The sequence below is a fragment of the Pseudoliparis swirei genome, chromosome 4, assembly GCF_029220125.1.
Source record: "Pseudoliparis swirei isolate HS2019 ecotype Mariana Trench chromosome 4, NWPU_hadal_v1, whole genome shotgun sequence".
Lineage (NCBI taxonomy): Eukaryota > Metazoa > Chordata > Actinopteri > Perciformes > Liparidae > Pseudoliparis > Pseudoliparis swirei.
In genome coordinates, this window is record NC_079391.1 from 33,444,177 (window position 1) to 33,463,849 (window position 19,673).

Below are 19,673 nucleotides of genomic sequence, written 5' to 3' on the forward strand. Positions count from 1 at the left end.
ATGGAATCATATTTGCTTAATAGGTCACAGTCTGTCCAAATTCAAAACATCAATCCGCTGCCCTCCGCTTGTCCACAGGTGTCCCACAAGGATCTGTCCTGGGCCCATTATTATTTTCCTTATATATTAATGATCTGCCATCAGTTTGTCCTCATTCCAATATTCAAATGTATGCCGATGACACCGTCATTTATCTGCATGGCAGCAATTTGGGAGATGTAGCAAAAGAACTCACTACATCCATGGCTAATGTGACTACTTGGTTAACGCAATGTTGTTTACAACTCAATATATCCAAAACTGTGTGTATGTTTTTACCAAAAGAAACTCTAGTAGTGTAGAACCGGATGTTTTTGTATCTGGGGAGAGGCTAAAGGTTGTATCTAAATACAAGTACCTGGGAGTACTTTTTGATTCAAATTTGTCTTTCAAATCACAGGTGAAAAAAGTTTGTAATCGGGTAAAATACAATCTATCCAATTTCCGATTCTCGCAACTACATGTCAACAGAGGCAGCTAAAACATTCATGCATTCAATGGTTATTTCCCATATCACCTACTGTTTAACAACCTGGTCACATGCTAGTGCCACTACGCTCAAACCATTACAGTCATTATACAAGCGTACACTCAAAACTCTTGATAAAAAAAAAGTTCTGTCTCATCACTGTCCTATTCTAAAAAAATACAACTTGCTTAGTTGGGATAACTTGATTAAATATGTGCACGTCTGTCTGATGTACAAAATCATACATGGATTGACCTCTCCTCCTCTCAAACAATTTGTCACCACACGAACTGGATATCGGCTCACGAGAGGAGCAGCGAGAGGGGATTGTATCGTCCCTCTCAGGAAAAGTGCTTTTAGTCATGCTGCTTTCTCAGTACAAGCAGCAGTTCACTGGAACTGCATTCCAGTATCTATCAGAGAGCTACAATCATTCAACTCTTTTAAAGCGGAAACAAAGAAATGGTACATTACTACCCAGCTCTGTCAGCACTAGACTGTAACTACCTCCTCCATCTGTCCAGGTTGGACTTTCATTCTTTCTGTCTGTCAGTTGTTGTCTGTCTGTTGTCCGGTCTCTGTATGTCTTGACTTGCTGGTCGGCCGTTTACTCCACCTGCGTGTCTTCTCTTGTCGTTCTCCTGTTTGCAGTTGTATGTCACATTTAGTCTGTAAGCTTTTATGTTGTATCTCTGACATGTTTTTATTCTGTCCATTTTAACATTGTTCTACCTTATTTTATTTGCTTTATCTGTAGATTGTATTTGTAATCTTATGTTTTTAGGTTTGTTCTTAACATCAGCAACATTGGGACTACAGATGAAAAATAGCCTCTTGGCTAACTCTGGCACATTTACTGCAATGTTTTTATCAATGTGCACTGTCCCTTATTAAATAAACCATTTTAAAAAAAAACGTGTCTATTGGTCAATATGTTTTCCAATTATTCAGAATGTTTACTTTTTTTTCTCACATTGTTTTGAACATGTTTAGTTTTGGGACATTTTCTTCTGACTTTTATTGAAACGATCAATCAATGAACCAAGAAACCGATCAGCATTGATTCTGATCAGATGACTCCATGAGTTCAATAAGTGGATCATTATGAACCGTTATAACGACTATAAAACATTTGGGGTACAGGAGGCTGCCAGTTATTCTCATGACGTCAGCCTCACAGCGGTAAAATATAAATTACACTTTTATTCTTTTTTTATCTCAACTTTCTCATTTTTCAGCATTTTCATACATTTGTTGGTCCTTTTTTGCGTTTTTTTATTATTAAACATACAATATTCTTTTGTCAAATATATACGTAAGCCTGCAGTCAATACAGGACGTGGGCTCTCTGATGAACGGGTGGAGTACAAGTACGGGAACACGTTACATCACTTAATACTGCCGAGCGCCAGGAACTGACAGGAACGGAGCGGACAGTGAACGCACCGGCAGCCCAGCGCTCCTCCACCAACAGGACGCCGTTCTCTGATTGGTTGATCGTTCAAAGCTCCGGACGTCTCGGGTGGTGAAACACACTCCAGATCAGTTTCATCCGTTTAGCTCTGTAACGCGACACCGCCGATAGTTACGAAACAAGGTTATAGGTAAACAACAACAAAATGACAGAAGTGTCAAAGTCAACACTGACTTAATATGAGATGTACGTATGGTCACCAGCCAATACATGTTAATACATATGGTACTTTAAATAAGAAGAGCCTGCAGGAGTCCACGGGTCACTTCTCAAAACCAAACGCAGAATAAATAAAGTTCCGGTGGATTCGTCTCGTTGCCGTTGGAAACGAACAGATGTTCATCGGCGGCGTCTCGTTGCGGCGGCGAGGCCTCGATGTCTCCGAATGGTCCTCCTCTGAGAAGAGGAACCTGAACGCTGCATGTTCTAGTCCCTCTGAAAGATGTAGCGCCATCTAGTGGTGACGTCACGCACTGCAACTTAAAGTCTCTGGAGTGTGTGTGTCCGCTCTGGGTTGCCGTACACACTCCCCATGGTGGTTTCTTGAGTCGCCTCCATGGTGGTTTCTTGAGGCGCTCCATGATGGTTTCTTGAGTCGCTCCATGGTGGTTTCTTGAGGCGCTCCATGATGGTTTCTTGAGTCGCTCCATGGCGGTTTCTTGAGGCGCCTCCATGATGGTTTCTTGAGTCGCTCCATGGTGGTTTCTTGAGTCGCCTCCATGGTGGTTTCTTGAGGCGCTCCATGATGGTTTCTTAAGGCGCTCCATGGTGGTTTCTTGAGGCGCCTCCTTGATGGTTTCTTGAGTCGCTCCATGGTGGTTTCTTGAGGCGCCTCCATGGCGGTTTCTTGAGGCGCCTCCATGATGGTTTCTTGAGTCGCTCCATGGTGGTTTCTTGAGGCGCCTCCATGATGGTTTCTTGAGTCGCTCCATGATGGTTTCTTGAGGCGCTCCATGATGGTTTCTTGAGTCGCTCCATGATGGTTTCTTGAGGCGCCTCCATGATGGTTTCTTGAGTCGCTCCATGATGGTTTCTTGAGTCGCTCCATGGTGGTTTCTTGAGTCGCTCCATGATGGTTTCTTGAGGCGCTCCATGATGGTTTCTTGAGTCGCTCCATGGTGGTTTCTTGAGGCGCTCCATGATGGTTTCTTGAGGAGCCTCCATGATGGTTGCTTGAGGCGCTCCATGATGGTTTCTTGAGTCGCTCCATGATGGTTTCTTGAGGCGCTCCATGATGGTTTCTTGAGTCGCTCCATGATGGTTTCTTGAGGCGCCTCCATGGTGGTTTCTTGAGGTGCCTCCATGATGGTTTCTTGAGTCGCTCCATGATGGTTTCTTGAGTCGCTCCATGATGGTTTCTTGAGGCGCTCCATGATGGTTTCTTGAGGCGCCTCCATGATGGTTTCTTGAGTCGCTCCATGATGGTTTCTTGAGTCGCTCCATGGTGGTTTCTTGAGGCGCCTCCATGATGGTTTCCTGAGGCGCCTCCATGGTGGTTTCCTGAGGCGCCTCCATGATGGTTTCTTGAGGCGCTCCATGATGGTTTCTTGAGTCGCTCCATGGTGGTTTCTTGAGGCGCCTCCATGATGGTTTCTTGTGGCGCCTCCATGATGGTCTCTTGAGGCGCCTCCATGATGGTTTCTTGAGGACCCATCGGCGCTCCGGCGGTGGAGAAATGAGTTGAAACTGAAACGTGTCTGAAGCTCACAGAGAAGCGTCGGATCCAACATGGCCGCCTGTTCATCCGTTGATGAGCCTCCAACATTTGGGATCTTAGTGTATCACATTATTATCTCAAGTGCAGGATGCAACACAAGTTTACTATAGAACAAACAAATTAAACAATAATAATAATGATGATAATAATCACCCCTACATGATCTCTCGGGTCAGAGGAGTTTCCTCACCATTTCTGTATGAACTCATCTTTAAAAAAGTCTGTATTCCAGACACGATAAACTGAGGATAAATATTAAGACACTAAATAAACACGAGATGCACAATAAAAAAAGAAAGAAGAAATCCCACGCGGGCAGACCGCCGTGTTACAGGTCCACCAGCAGGGGGCGCTGAGCACCAACCAGGCATCTCGGGGGAACTCCCCTTCATGGATGGACTGTTTGTTTCCTCCTCCTCAGGGAGGGGGGGGGGGGGAGGAGGAGGAGGAGGTTCAGTATGAGGTGCAGCTCGAGCACGTCACCCCGCTTCACAAGAAGACTAAACCACATGTTCATCTCACATCAAGTGTACAAAAACAACAACAACAACATTTTCAACGTATTGTGCTTCAAAGAGTTCCCACAGTACGAGATGAAGAGTGTGTAACACACTTCCTGCTACGCTCCCATGACATCATCATCCTCACCATCAAAGGTCCCGCCTCCGATGTCTCCCGCTTCAAACATCCGCTTCCCCTCAGCGTCTCCTCGCTCCTTTCTTCTGCTACTTCCTGTGTCTCTCAACCTCTTCCTCTCAGCCTTCCTCTACCGTCTGCTCTACTTCCTCCTGCTCCTTCCTCCTCCTGCTCCTCACCCCCCTCCTCCTCCTCCTATAAAGGAAAAGCACGTTGGTTGTAAACTACTGGTGGTCGGCCTCGACTTCTCAGAATCTGACCTGAACTCCCAACATGTCTGAACCCTTTGAAAGTCATTCTGTAAACAATAAATACAAATACAGTTGTTCTGTTCTGTTGTTCTGTGGGTTGTTTTGTGTGTTTTTGCCACCCAATACTTGGACAGAGGACCCTGGCTGGGAGCTCAGTCCTCGTCCCGTCTAGCTTGGGGATCTGAGGTCCTGTTCTGGGTCCACCAGGGGGCCCTGATCCAGAAGGCCCTGATCCAGAAGGCCCTGATCCAGAAGACCCTGATCCAGAAGACCATCATCCAGAAGACCCTGATCCAGAAGGCCTGGATGGCGGCGCCGGTGTGATCGCTCGCGGCGGCCGTCTGACGGTTGGCTCTCTCAGATTTCTCGGATCCCGTTTGACCCTTTGGTTGAGCGGGGCGGGGGGGGGGGGGGAGGTGACTTAGAGAGAGAGAGCCTCGTGAACCAGCGCCGCCCAACCGCTCGCACTCGGGTCCTCGGTTCATATGGTGGACGTGCGGTCGGCACCGTCTGAGAGAGGAGAGAGAGAGAGAGAAGAGAGGAGCGAGAAGAGAGAGGGGAGCGTTAGGTCAGTTATTAAGGATCAAAACCAGAGAACTCGGTTAGTTGGTTGGTTAGTCGGTTAGTTAGTTGGTTGGTTAGTCAGTTAGTCGGTTAGTTAGTTGGTTAGTTAGTTGGTTAGTTAGTTAGTTGGTTAGTTAGCCGGTTAGTTAGCTGGTTGGTTAGTCGGTTAGTTAGTTGGTTAGTTAGTCGTTAGTTAGTTAGTCGGTTAGTTAGTCGGTTAGTCGGTTAGTTAGTTGGTTAGTCGGTTAGTTAGTTGGTTAGTCGGTTAGTTAGCTGGTTGGTTAGTCGGTTAGTTAGTCATTAGTTAGTTAGTCGGTTAGTTAGTTGGTTAGTCGGTTAGTTAGTTAGTTAGCTGGTTGGTTAGTCGGTTAGTTAGTCGGTTAGTTCGTTGGTTAGTTCGTTGGTTAGTTGACATCCTGAAGCCTTAAGTTTGGTCCTCTCGTTGTTTTAGAAGTTTAACGTCGGCCATCAGAGGACATGAAGGTTTCTCCTCCAGTGTCCAGTAAATCATGTGACCATGGCATCATGACTCTGATCATGTGATTGTGTAAACAACCAATCAGTGTGTTAGCCAACAGGAGGAGAGCTAGCAGCGTTAGCAGCACGGCTAACGGAGAACCAGGAGGTTCCCTTCAGTTACATGGGGATGCGTTCAGGCTCTGCTCAGTGAACATGAGTACAGGCTTAAGGTACATTATAATGTTCTCATGATGCGTTCATGTAATCTAGTCGAATGTGTCAGTGAGTAATTAGAATACATCCGGATGTTTCCACAGTATCATGAAGTCGTCCTCGCCCTGGAGACGACAGCGCGACTCTTCATCAGGACTTTACGTTCTACAGTTACGCAGTGAAGAGAGAGTCCGCTCTCTTCATGGTTACCGGTGGAGCAGCATCCGCTTCAAAACACTGGTCCTGGCGTACCGTGCTCTGAACGGATCGGGCCCCGTCTACATCCGGGATATGGTCACACCGTACACCCCGGCACGGTCGCTCCGCTCGGCAACAGCCAATCGTCTTGTGACTACTGCACCTCGAGCTAACCGCTCTACATCCAGACTGTTGCTGTCCTGGCTCCTCAGTGGTGGAACGAGCTCCCCACTGACATCAGGACAGCAGGAAGTCTCTACATCTTCACCGGAGACTGAAAACACACCTTTTCCGACTATATCTGGATTAAAACACAGATTTGCACATCAGTGGCACTTAAATAGCTCTTATTATGGTACTTTTGTAGTTCGACTATGTTGAGGAAATGTTACTTCCTGTATTCTTGTTGTTCTTAGTTTGTACTCGAGGTTGAAATGCACTTATTGTAAGTCGCTTTGGATAAAAGCGTCTGCTAAATGACATGTAATGTAATTATTTTCAGCCGGTATAAAAAGAGACGTGTTTCCTGGGGAGCAGCGGGGGGGCGGAGCCTCACACCGTCACACATCTGTAACAACACTGATAGCCAAACAACAGCCTGACAGCTGAAGGAACAACGTTATGCAGCCTGAGAGGGTCAGTGCGTCGCCATGGAGACGACACACTGACCCTGGATCAGATTCAGTTATACTAGAAGGAGAAACTCTGGAGGAGACGGAGGTTCTTCAGTCAGAGACGTACACACACACACACACACAAAGCAGCACTTGTCCAATATTCGGCGTTGAGCACTGAGGCCTACAGTCTTCACCTCAGTCCTGTTTTAAGAGGAAAGGCGGGGGGGGGGTCACTGTACAAGTCCTCCACTGATTCACTCGACTCAGCCATCTCCTGACCACCAGGGGGCGACTCCTCTGGTTGTATAGAAGTCTATGTAAATTGCATCAGAGGTTACCTCCCAAGGCGTGCTCCGTCATACTCAGGCACAGCGACTCGAGGCGGTTGTTGATGTCCGGCTCCGTCACCGGGAGCTGGAGATCTGGAGGAGCAAAGGAAAGGGATGAGAACTAAATGATGGAGGTCCCCATGGTGATGGATGTCCCCATGATGATGGAGGTCCCCATGGTGATGGAGGTCCCCATGGTGATGGAGGTCCCCATGATGATGGAGGTCCCCATGGTGATGGAGGTCCCCATGATGATGGAGGTCCCCATGATGATGGAGGTCCCCATGATGATGGAGGTCCCCATGATGATGGAGGTCCCCATGATGATGGAGGTCCCCATGGTGATGGAGGTCCCCATGATGATGGAGGTCCCCATGGTGATGGAGGTCCCCATGATGATGGAGGTCCCCATGGTGATGGAGGTCCCCATGGTGATGGAGGTCCCCATGGTGATGGAGGTCCCCATGGTGATGGAGGTCCCCATGATGCCTAGCAACCCTTCCAGACATTTCTCTCAGCTGAGTCTTCAATTCTTCATTCTAGTCTGATACTTCCATTCCTCCACGAACACAGTCAGAAGAGGGGTGAGGGGGGGGGGCATGACTGCAGTTGTCAAAGGGAGACGTGGGAGAGGGGAGGGAGGTAAAGAGAGTCAGGGGGAGAGAGGGAGGGAGGTAAAGAGAGTCAGGGGGAGAGAGGGCGGTAAAGAGAGAGTCAGGGGGAGAGAGGGCGGTAAAGAGAGTCAGGGGGAGAGGGAGGTAAAGAGAGAGTCAGGGAGAGAGGGAGGTAAAGAGAGAGTCAGGGGGAGAGAGGGAGGTAAAGAGAGTCAGGGGGAGAGAGGGAGGTAAAGAGAGTCAGGGGGAGAGAGGGAGGTAAAGAGAGAGTCAGGGGGAGAGAGAGAGGGAGGTAAAGAGAGTCAGGGGGAGAGAGGGAGGTAAAGAGAGAGTCAGGGGGAGAGAGGGAGGTAAAGAGAGAGTCAGGGGGAGAGAGGGAGGTAAAGAGAGTCAGGGGAGAGAGGGAGGTAAAGAGAGAGTCAGGGAGAGAGGGAGGTAAAGAGAGAGTCAGGGGGAGAGAGAGAGGGAGGTAAAGAGAGAGTCAGGGAGAGAGAGGGAGGTAAAGAGAGAGTCAGGGGAGAGAGGGAGGTAAAGAGAGTCAGGGGGAGAGAGGGAGGTAAAGAGAGTCAGGTGGAGAGAGAGAGGGAGGTAATGAGAGTCAGGGGAGAGAGAGGAAGGTAAGAGAGAGAGGGAGGTGAGAGAGGGAGAGAGGAGGTAAAGAGAGTCAGGGGAGAGAGAGGAGGTAAAGAGAGTCAGGGGAGAGAGAGGAGGTAAGAGAGAGTCAGGGGAGAGAGGGAGGTAAGAGAGAGACAAACAGGGAGGAGAGAGGGAGGTAAAGAGAGAGTCAGGGGAGAGAGGGAGGTAAAGAGAGAGTCAGGGAGAGAGGGAGGTAAAGAGAGAGTCAGGGGGAGAGAGAGAGGAAGGTAAAGAGAGAGTCAGGGGGAGAGAGGGAGGTAAAGAGAGTCAGGGGAGAGGGAGGTAAAGAGAGTCAGGGGAGAGAGGGAGGTAAAGAGAGAGTCAGGGGAGAGGGAGGTAAGAGAGTCAGGGGAGAGAGGGAGGTAAGAGAGAGTCAGGGGAGAGGGAGGTAGAGAGAGGTCAGGGAGAGAGGAGGTGAGAGAGAGTCAGGGGAGAGAGGAGGCTCTCAGGTCAGGGGCCAGGTCATGTGAGTGTGTGTGTGTGAGGGTGTGAGAGTGGAGAGTGTGTGAGTGAGGGTGTGAGAGAGTGTGAGGTGTGAGAGTGGGTGTGTGAGAGGTGCTGCAGAGGTCACCAGTGAGCACTGGTCACCGTGACCCGGGTCTGTGTGGACCGGGTCTGTGAGTCTCAAAGGCAACGTGTGAGTTCCTCAGAAGCTGAAGAGATGAAGTCTAAAGTGCTCCATGAAGTCATGTGACTTACTCTAAACCGGATCACTGAGAACCAGCACTGATCACTCCATACAGAATAAAGAAGTTGTGGCCAACAGACCTGAGACCAGCTGGAGGCCAACAGACCTGAGACCAGCTGGTGGAGGATCTACTTTGAGGACTTGAGAGACATTTAAATATAAACTAAAGAGCCCAAAGGCGCTGAGTGGACTTCATGATGAGTCAGCATCCAGCCCAGAAGACACATGGATGTGTTTGAAGACATTATGGGATGCATTGCTTCCTCCGTCCTCACCGGCCTGCTGGAACATGAGCATGGTCTGCGGCGTGGCGTGGACCGGCAGCGAGCGGGTCCTCTGCACCGAGCTGTGGCTCCGGCTCGGCATGCTGTTGCTCCCCCCGGGGTTAGCGAACCACAGGCCCTGAGGAGCACAGGGGAGCAGGGTGAGGAGGGGTGAGGAGGGGTGAGGGTTTGTCTCAAAGACAGAGAAGGAACTTTATAGAAGTATTTATGTGTTCAGGGTCTGAACAGCAGCAGGAAACCTTCCGTGAGGCTGCGCCCACACGCCGATGGACATCAAGGAGACGCCGCCTCTCGTCATGGTGGAGTCAAGACATCTAAAAGCTTCATGAGGAAACCTGTGAAGCTCCTCTGAAACGTCCTCAGAGGAGCATGAGGGAACCTCCCCTTCCTGTCTGGCTCTGCTCTCCCCGTCAATTCCTCACTGTAACCTGCCCATGACACCCTCAAGCCCCTCCCCTCACGACCCAAAGCTCCTCCCCTCACAACCTCAAGCCCCTCCCTTCATGACCTCAAGCCCCACCCCTCATGACACCCTCAAGCCCCTCCCCTCACAACCTCAAGCCCCTCCCCATATGACCTCAAGCCCCTCCCCTCTGTGTGTAACCCCTCCCCACCAGGGAAAAACAGGAAATGCCTGTGAACGGTTCTCACTGGTTCTCTCTCTCCTACACATCACATGTAAACTCTCTCGCCCATCACCCCTCCTCCAACACCACAGCTACCTCTCCCAAACTATGACTCATCCTTCTCTCTCTCTCTCTTTCTCCACAGCAGTCCCACACAAGAAGGGCCAGTTTAAGGAGGAGGAACTGAGGTATTTCCTCCCATTGTAAGGAGAAAGAGAGAGAGAGGGGAAGAGAGAGAGACAGAAAGAGAGAGAGACAGAAAGAGAGACAGAGAGAGAGAGAGAGAGAGACAGAGAGAGAGAGACAGAGAGAGACAGAGAGAGAGAGGGGGGGGGTCTGAACCAGCTCCACATGCTCCTCCTGGTTCAGGCCTGACGGAGGTCCTCTGGTATGTGGGGGGACCTGCCTTCCATCCTCCTCCTTCATTCGCTGCTCCTCTTCCTCACCCGGCGCGTTTGTTTTGTCGTGGAATAAAAACTCTTTTTTAAATCTTTTATGGCAGATTACGTGTTCCAGAAGGAATTCTGCCGCCCAGGTTCTGGTCAACATCCTGGAACTGTTCCTGTTCTACTCTAGAGGAACTGTTCCTCTTCTACAGTAGAGGAACTGTTCCTGTTCTACACTAGAGGAACTGTTCCTGTTCTACACTAGAGGAACTGTTCCTGTTCTACACTAGAGGAACTGTTCCACAGTAGAGGAACTGTTCCTCTTCTACAGTAGAGGAACTGTTCCTGTTCTACTCTAGAGGAACTGTTCCTGTTCTACACTAGAGGAACTGTTCTACAGTAGAGGAACTGTTCCTCTTCTACAGTAGAGGAACTGTTCCTGTTCTACTCTAGAGGAACTGTCCCTGTTCTACACTAGAGGAACTGTTCCTGTTCTACTCTAGAGGAACTGTCCCTGTTCTACTCTAGAGGAACTGTCCCTGTTCTACACTAGAGGAACTGTTCCTGTTCTACACTAGAGGAACTGTTCCTGTTCTACAGTAGAGGAACTGTTCCTGTTCTACTCTAGAGGAACTGTTCCTGTTCTACTCTAGAGGAACTGTCCCTGTTCTACACTAGAGGAACTGTCCCTGTTCTACTCTAGAGGAACTGTCCCTGTTCTACACTAGAGGAACTGTTCCTGTTCTACTCTAGAGGAACTGTTCCTGTTCTACACTAGAGGAACTGTTCCTGTTCTACTCTAGAGGAACTGTTCCTGTTCTACTCTAGAGGAACTGTTCCTGTTCTACACTAGAGGAACTGTTCCTGTTCTACTCTAGAGGAACTGTTCCTGTTCTACTCTAGAGGAACTGTTCCTGTTCTACACTAGAGGAACTGTTCCTGTTCTACACTAGAGGAACTGTTCCTGTTCTACTCTAGAGGAACTGTTCCTGTTCTACACTAGAGGAACTGTTCCTGTTCTACTCTAGAGGAACTGTTCCTGTTCTACTCTAGAGGAACTGTTCCTGTTCTACACTAGAGGAACTGTTCCTGTTCTACACTAGAGGAACTGTTCCTGTTCTACACTAGAGGAACTGTTCCTGTTCTACACTAGAGGAACTGTTCCTGTTCTACTCTAGAGGAACTGTTCCTGTTCTACACTAGAGGAACTGTTCCTGTTCTACACTAGAGGAACTGTTCCTGTTCTACACTAGAGGAACTGTTCCTGTTCTACACTAGAGGAACTGTTCCTGTTCTACACTAGAGGAACTGTTCCTGTTCTACACTAGAGGAACTGTTCCTGTTCTACTCTAGAGGAACTGTTCCTGTTCTACACTAGAGGAACTGTTCCTGTTCTACACTAGAGGAACTGTTCCTGTTCTACACTAGAGGAACTGTTCCTGTTCTACACTAGAGGAACTGTTCCTGTTCTACACTAGAGGAACTGTTCCTGTTCTACTCTAGAGGAACTGTTCCTGTTCTACACTAGAGGAACTGTTCCTGTTCTACACTAGAGGAACTGTTCCTGTTCTACACTAGAGGAACTGTTCCTGTTCTACTCTAGAGGAACTGTTCCTGTTCTACACTAGAGGAACTGTTCCTGTTCTACTCTAGAGGAACTGTTCCTGTTCTACACTAGAGGAACTGTTCCTGTTCTACACTAGAGGAACTGTTCCTGTTCTACACTAGAGGAACTGTTCCTGTTCTACACTAGAGGAACTGTTCCTGTTCTACACTAGAGGAACTGTTCCTGTTCTACTCTAGAGGAACTGTTCCTGTTCTACTAGAGGAACTGTTCCTGTTCTACACTAGAGGAACTGTTCCTGTTCTACACTAGAGGAACTGTTCCTGTTCTACACTAGAGGAACTGTTCCTGTTCTACACTAGAGGAACTGTTCCTGTTCTACTCTAGAGGAACTGTTCCTGTTCTACTCTAGAGGAACTGTTCCTGTTCTACTCTAGAGGAACTGTTCCTGTTCTACACTAGAGGAACTGTTCCTGTTCTACACTAGAGGAACTGTTCCTGTTCTACTCTCGAGGAACTGTTCCTGTTCTACTCTAGAGGAACTGTTCCTGTTCTACTCTAGAGGAACTGTTCCTGTTCTACTCTAGAGGAACTGTTCCTGTTCTACTCTAGAGGAACTGTTCCTGTTCTCAGAGGAACTGTTCATGATCTACTGAAGAGGAACTGTTCCTGTTCTACAATAAATAATATTATGTACAGATTATTGAAAAATGGAACTAATTGTTCGCTGTGTATATATATATATAATTGATTTAAATATTATAAAACCATAAATATATATTATAGCTACAGGTAACAATTATTTCCTATATATATATTTTTAAATGTTTTAATGTACACTACCGTTCAAAAGTTTGGGATCACTAAGAAATGTCCTTATTTTTCAAAGAAAAGCATTGTTTTTTTCAATGAAGATAACATTAAATCAATCAGAAATACACTCTATACATTGTTAATGTGGTAAATGACTATTCTAGGTGGAAACGTCTGGTTTCTAATGAAATATCTCCATAGGTGTATAGAGGCCCATTTCCATCAACTATCACTCCAGTGTTCTAATGGTACATTGTGTTTGCTAATCGCCTTAGAAGACTAATATCTGATTAGAAAACCCTTGAAAACCCTTGTGCAATTATGTTAGCACAGCTGAAAACTGTTTTGCTGATGAGAGAAGCTATAAAACTGGCCTTCCTTTGAGCTAGTTGATTATCTGGAGCATCACATTTGTGGGTTCGATAAGACTCTCAAAATGGCCAGAAAAAAAGAACTTTCATGTGAAACTCGCCAGTCTATTCTTGTTCTTTGAAATGAAGGCTATTCCATGCGAGAAATTGCAAAGAAACTGAAAATTTCCTACAGCGGTGTGTACTACTCCCTTCAGAGAACAGCACAAACGGGCTCTGACCAGAGCAGAAAGAGAAGTGGGAGGCCCCGGTGCACAACTCAGCAAGAAGACAAGTACATTAGAGTCTCTAGTTTGAGAAACAGACGCCTCACAGGTCCTCAACTGGCAGCTTCTTTAAATGGAACCCGCAAAACGCCAGTGTCAACGTCGACAGTGAAGAGGCGACTCCGGGATGCTGGCCTTCTAGGCAGAGTGGCAAAGAAAAAGCCATATCTGAGACTGGCCAATCAAAAGAAAAGATTGGTATGGGCAAAATAACACAGACATTGGACAGAGGAAGATTGGAAAAAGGTGTTCTGGACAGATGAATCCAAGTTTGAGGTGTTTGGATCACACAGAAGAACATTTGTGAGACACAGAACAGGTGAAAAGATGCTGGAAGAGTGCCTGACACCATCTGTCAAGCATGGTGGAGGTCATGTGATGGTCTGGGGCTGCTTTGGTGCTGGGAAAGTGGGAGATTTGTACCAGGTAAAAGGGATTTTAAATAAGGAAGGCTATCACTCCATTTTGCAACGCCATGCCATACCCTGTGGGCAGCGCTTGATTGGAGCCAATGTCCTCCTCCAACAGGACAATGACCCAAAGCACACCTCCACATTGTGCCAGAACTATTGAGGGAAGAAGCAGGCAGCTTGCTGTCTGTAATGGAGTGGCCAGTCACCAGATCTCAACCCCATTGAGCTGTTGTGGGAGCAGCTTGACCGTATGGTCCTCAAGAAGTGCCCATCAAGCCAATCCAACTTGTGGAGGTGCTTCAGGAAGCGTGGGGTGACATTTCAACAGATTACCTCAACAAATTAACAGCTAGAATGACAAAGGTCTGCAATGCTGTCATTGCTGCAAAAGGAGCATTCTTCGACGAAAGCAAAGTTTGAAGAAAAAAAGTAATACTTCAAATAAACATCATTATTTCTAACCTTGTCAATGTCTTGACTATATTTTCTATACATTTTGCAACTCATTTCATAAATAAAAGTGTGAGTTTTCATGGAAAACACGAAATTGTCTGGGTGATCCCAAACTTTTGAACGGTAGTGTATATATATATATATAGGTCCTTCAAAGTGGTGCTGTCTCACCTGCCTGCCCTGCTTGGGGCCGGTGGGCGTGCTGCTGGAGCTGCGCGGCGGGGGTCCCAGTAGGCCCCCGCTGCCCAGCAGGGGCCGGGCGCCGGGCAGACTCCTGGAGGGCATCTGGAACTGGCGGAGGCTCCTCCGGGCCGACACGCCGCCCCCGACACAGCCAGCGGTGGGGAGGGAGTTGGACTGGCCGAAGCGGCTGCGGAGGAACGGGCTCCTTTAAAATCACCGTCACGATTATGACGTCACGTTTATAACGTCACGATTATAACGTCACGTTTATAACGTCACGTTTATAACGTCACGTTTATAACGTCACGATTATAACGTCACGTTTACGTCACGATTATAACGTCACGATTATAACGTCACGTTTATAACGTCACGTTTATAACGTCACGATTATAACGTCACGATTATAACGTCACGATTATAACGTCACGTTTATAACGTCACGTTTACAACGTGTGTGTGTCTGTGTGTCTGTGTGTTTGTGTGACTGAGTGTGTCTGTGTGTCTGTGTATAAGTGTGTGTGTGTCTGTATCTGTGTGCGTGTGTAAGTGTGTCTGTGTGTGTGCGTGTGTAAGTGTGTCTGTGTGCGTGTGTGTAAGTGTGTCTGTGTGTGTGTATCTGTGTGTGTGTATCTGTGTGTGTGTGTCTGTGTGTGTATCTGTGTAAGTGTGTGTGTGTCTGTATCTGTGTGCGTGTGTGTAAGTGTGTGTGTCTGTGTGTGTGTATATGTATCTGTGTGCGTGTGTAAGTGTGTCTGTGTGTGTGCGTGTGTAAGTGTGTCTCTGTGTGTGTGTGTCTGTGTGTGTATCTGTGTAAGTGTGTGTGTGTCTGTATCTGTGTGCGTGTGTGTAAGTGTGTGTGTCTGTGTGTGTGTATATGTATCTGTGTGCGTGTGTAAGTGTGTCTGTGTGTGTGCGTGTGTAAGTGTGTGTCTGTGTGCGTGTGTGTTTACCTCCTCTGTAATCGGTACCCTGCGAGGTCGAGGAGGGTTTTCCTTGGAATGGAACGGAACAGCCTCTGCACCTGTTGTTTCCATGACAACAGCCTCTTCTTCTGCATCTCAGTGAAGGACTGACAGCGAGGAGGGAGGGAGGTAGGTAGGGAGGGAGGAGGGGGGGAGGGGGGGAGAGAGCAGGGAGGATGAATCGGGGATGAAGCCGTGAAGAGGATTCCCAGGTACAATGCGTCGCAGCAGAAGACACAGAGGATGTGTAGCCATGACGACAGGTTTCCTCTTCGAAGCAGCAGAACTCAACTCGATTGAACCATCTCTAGTGATCAGGGCGGTCAACAGATCTCCGTGCGGACGCGCCTCGTACCTCGTGGATCAGGCACCTGTCGATGAGCTGCAGGTAGGAGCTGATGTTGTCCTCGTCGGCGCGGCTCACCAGCAGCTGTGTGCAGACTGAGAGGAGACAGACGTCAGCCGGAGCGCCGGGAGGGACGGACGCCGCTCCGCTCACCTTTGCCCATGACGCGAGTGAACTGGCCGGGCAGATCCCCCTCTGCGATGACGCTCGTGCCCGACTCCGCCTCCCCGCCGCCCACCCCGGACAAGTGGGCTCCGGGCGCCGCGCTCTTGCCCTCGAGGCCCAGCAGGGGGCGCTGCGGGGAGGCGTCCTCGCCGCCCAGGAACGCCTTGATGGGGGTCAGGACGATCTGGTGGAGCTCCTGCAGCGGGGCCCGCAGGTTACTGCCCTCCAACACGTCCTGGGGTGGGGGGGGGACGAGGGAGGGAAGGAGGAAGCACAAATCAGACTTTAAAGTGTGTTGCTTCACTAATTGGAACTAATTTGAACCATACAACACAAAGTAGAGGTCAAGGGTCACTGAAGGAACACTACCACCCAGAGTAGAGGTCAAGGGTCACTGAAGGAACACTACCACCCAGAGTAGAGGTCAAGGGTCACTGAAGGAACACTACCACCCAGAGTAGAGGTCAAGGGTCACTGACCTTCTCCAGGCTGCGCAGCAGGTTCTGCCGCTCCTTCAGCTTGAGAATGCTGATCACTATCTTGTGCCGCGCTCCTTTGGTGACCTTCTGTTGGAAAAGAGTTGTGTCAAACACCACCGTGTTCCTCCTCCAGGGGCCGAGGTTCCCGGAGCCGTCCTCCTCCCCCAGGACCGTGATGACAGTGTGTGTGGTAAATGTTTCGGGGCCAATCAGAAGAGCCGACGCGATGACGCGATCCGGGCTCGTTAGTTACAACTCGTGACGCGCCACGTGGAGAACGGCGTATGTGACTCGATCGGGCCGATAGCAATCAATTACCAATGATCGGTTATCAATGAAGCCGATTGGAGGCGAGAGGAAGAGGAAGCAGCACCTGGAGGAAGTCGACCGCTAGAGCTGCTTCCTCAATGTCTTTCAGACTGTTTAGTCCAACGTCATCGACCCGACTGAGTGACATCGCCACCTCCCGTTGAGCTGGAGCATTAGCTTTGTGAACTCGCTTATTCGATTCACAACGTGTGTGTGTGTGTGTGTGTGTGTGTGTGTGTGTGTCTGTGTGTGTGTATATATATAAAAACGCGTGCCTCTAGCTGTTCTTCAGTCAGCGACATCATCTCATCGTAGGTCATGGTGGAGAAGAGAGCGGCGTACTTATGGAGGCGGAGACTCTTCAGCCAGGCGGGAACATCTGATCAACACATGAGAAACGACATGAAGATATATATATATTAGTGCTGTGAAAAATAACGCGTTAACTCAGTTAATTAAATTACAGGATTAACTAGTTGTTTTTTTTGAACGCATGCGCAGAATGAGCTTCCAATCCGTCTGTTGTTGGTCGTCTCTCCAGCAGCGTGTCATTCTGTCTCTAGTGTCACGTTAACACGACTCCCATCTCCGTCTCGCGCCGCAGAGCTCCGATGCCGGCGCGAGCACTGGTGAGCAAGTTATGTGCCCCCCTGTGTATGAATGCAGGGCTCTCAAGTGTCACGCATTGAGCGCCAGCGCGATCTGGATCTACACATTTATATTAGTGTTCAGGAGAGAAGAGGTTTATGATGAGTTACTCTGGATCATTATTCCAGATTAAATCGATGTATACAATAATACTTTATAATAATACTTAAACAATAATCAATCACACTCATCATAAAACATACCTTTGACAAGTTAGTACATTCATTGAATTTAACAAATACAAATACCGTGTGGACACACACACACACACACACACCGTGTGGACACACACACACACACCGTGTGGACACACACACACACCGTGTGGACACACACACACACACACACACACCGTGTGGACTGCGTTCATTCTATGACCACCGGCCACTGCTTCACTGTGGATGGGTTTAAGCCCCGCCTCCACTCCAGGGGGACACAATCCCAGCATGTCCCGCCCCCGGTGGCGGTCGGCGACGGCTCTCTGGCCCCTCCCTCCGGCCCCTCCCACTCACCCCTCATGCCGCTGCCGTCGTCGTGGAAGGAGCTGCGATGGAGACCCGAGCCTCGACCCGAGCCTCCTCCCGAGCCGGCCTCCTCCAGGTGCTCGCTGCCGCCGCTGCCAGAGGAGGCGATGCTGCTCTGGGGGGAGAGCGGCGCGTGGTCGGGGGCGGGGCCTCTGGCGCTCCGCAGGTCCTCCTGGGACAGCCACACGGGGCCCGGCGGCTGGCTGCTGGGGCCGCTCATGGGGGGCGTGAGGGACACGGAGCGCTTCAGGGGGCTGTGCTGCTGCCCGCTGCTCAGGGCTGGAAGACGAGAGCAGGAGTTAGACCCCGGACGCCCTGAGCAGCTGAAGCAGCACACGTTGTTGTTGTTGACAGTAATCTACTGACTACCAAACACTCATTTATACGATGATGCTGGACTGAATCAATATGTCGGTGAGGACTTCCCTCCGCGCTGCGATGCCTTCATCCAGTTATGACATCATGATAGTAACGGAGGCTCTGATGGAAACGATCAGCTTCATCTACATGAAGTTCAATGACACCAAGCTGCATTGTCTCTCCTGACCACCAGTGGCCGACTCCTCTGACTCCTCCTCCAGAGCAGCTACAACTCTCCTGATACCTTGTTTGTCTGCAACTGCTGACATACATTTTTACTCAACAGTAAGTATAAAATATGTATAATATGTATTATATATATATATATGTATGTATTATATATATGTATGTAGATATATATATAATATATATATATCTATGCCAAACACATTCCAGAATGAGTTAGAAATATGTGGTAAATTGATGTTTACCGATTATATTTTTCTTTACCCATCTAGCAAGGAAATAAATCCACTGAAACATCTCCATCTTTTGTTCTAGAAAGAATAAGAAACGTCTTGATTTTAAATGTCAGCGCCATGATGTCACGAGGAGGAACAGTCACTGACACCAGGTTTAAACCCAATGGAAGCAGCTCCCACGTCACTGAGCGAGTGGAGCTGAAGGAGGTGAACAGGAGGAGAACAGCCAGAGAGCCTCCTCCTCCTCCTCCTCTATGCAGCCCTCTTACTGTTGGCCTATGTATAGGACTTCATGGCCCTGTTTAAAATAGGTGCCCAGCTAACATTACAAGTTCCAGTCCCTAAATATTCGCCATTTTCCCGAAATACAGTCTCCCACAAAGCTGCCTTACAAGGGAAAGGATGAGAGGTGGGAGGTGCTGCTGTGGGTCTGGGTGGTGGTGCTGTGGGTCTGGGTGGTGCTGCTGTGGGTCTGGGAGGTGGTGCTGTGGGTCTGGGTGGGAGGTGGTGCTGTGGGTCTGGGAGGTGGTGCTGTGGGTCTGGGAGGTGGTGCTGTGGGTCTGGGAGGTGGTGCTGTGGGTCTGGGTGGTGGTGCTGTGGGTCTGGGAGGTGGTGCTGTGGGTCTGGGAGGTGGTGCTGTGGGTCTGGGTGGTGGTGCTGTGGGTCTGGGAGGTGGTGCTGTGGGTCTGGGTGGGAGGTGGGGGTGCGGGTGGTGGGGGGTCAACAGGAGGACTGGGTGGAGGTGACGGGGTCTGTCTGAGGGTCTTTCTTGGAGCAGCAGCTTTAAATACGTCTGTATTTATAAACTCAGCTGTTTGTTTCATCTCCCAGAACAGAAACAGAAACACAGAGTCTCAGAGTATGTCGTCACTTTGAAGAGTATTTAGTGTTCAGAGAGTATTTAGTGAGTTGCTGGAGACATAACCACTTAAAGTACTTTCCATCTCCAGATGTTGTGAACATCTCGGTCTCCAGCGTTTGTAGATGTGGTGAGATGAGGAGGTGGTGGGATGAGGAGGTGTCATGAACTCCTCATCTCCTCATCCTTACTGTCCACTGCGACAGAATAAATACAAACACATGGACACCAGCCCTAGACACTCAGAGAGCCCCGTGTGTGTGTGTGTGTGTGTGTGTGTGGGCGGGCACCAGGCCACCGCAGACAGAGGAGCTGTCATCGGCCCTGAGTCGG

General features: G+C 49.1%; 1 protein-coding gene across 5 annotated transcripts in view; it reads right to left on the bottom strand.

Annotated features, from left to right (window-relative positions):
• Positions 1-1,766: 1,766 nt before the first annotated feature.
• samd4a (sterile alpha motif domain containing 4A) overlaps positions 1,767-19,673 on the bottom strand; it is a 32,887-nt gene continuing 14,980 nt past the window's right edge. For 4 of the 5 annotated variants that reach the window (XM_056413279.1, XM_056413282.1, XM_056413281.1 and 1 more), the window contains exons 3-12: positions 17,688-17,978; positions 16,803-16,906; positions 16,219-16,305; positions 15,728-15,974; positions 15,584-15,669; positions 15,217-15,335; positions 14,252-14,450; positions 9,180-9,306; positions 6,976-7,059; positions 1,767-5,096 (exon numbers count right to left, since the gene is read on the bottom strand). In XM_056413279.1, coding sequence (XP_056269254.1) covers positions 5,068-5,096; positions 6,976-7,059; positions 9,180-9,306; positions 14,252-14,450; positions 15,217-15,335; positions 15,584-15,669; positions 15,728-15,974; positions 16,219-16,305; positions 16,803-16,906; positions 17,688-17,978 — 1,373 coding nt within the window. In that variant the 3' untranslated portion in view covers positions 1,767-5,067. The remainder of the gene's footprint in view (positions 5,097-6,975; positions 7,060-9,179; positions 9,307-14,251; positions 14,451-15,216; positions 15,336-15,583; positions 15,670-15,727; positions 15,975-16,218; positions 16,306-16,802; positions 16,907-17,687; positions 17,979-19,673) is intronic. The other variant, XM_056413280.1, reaches the window with a different exon arrangement.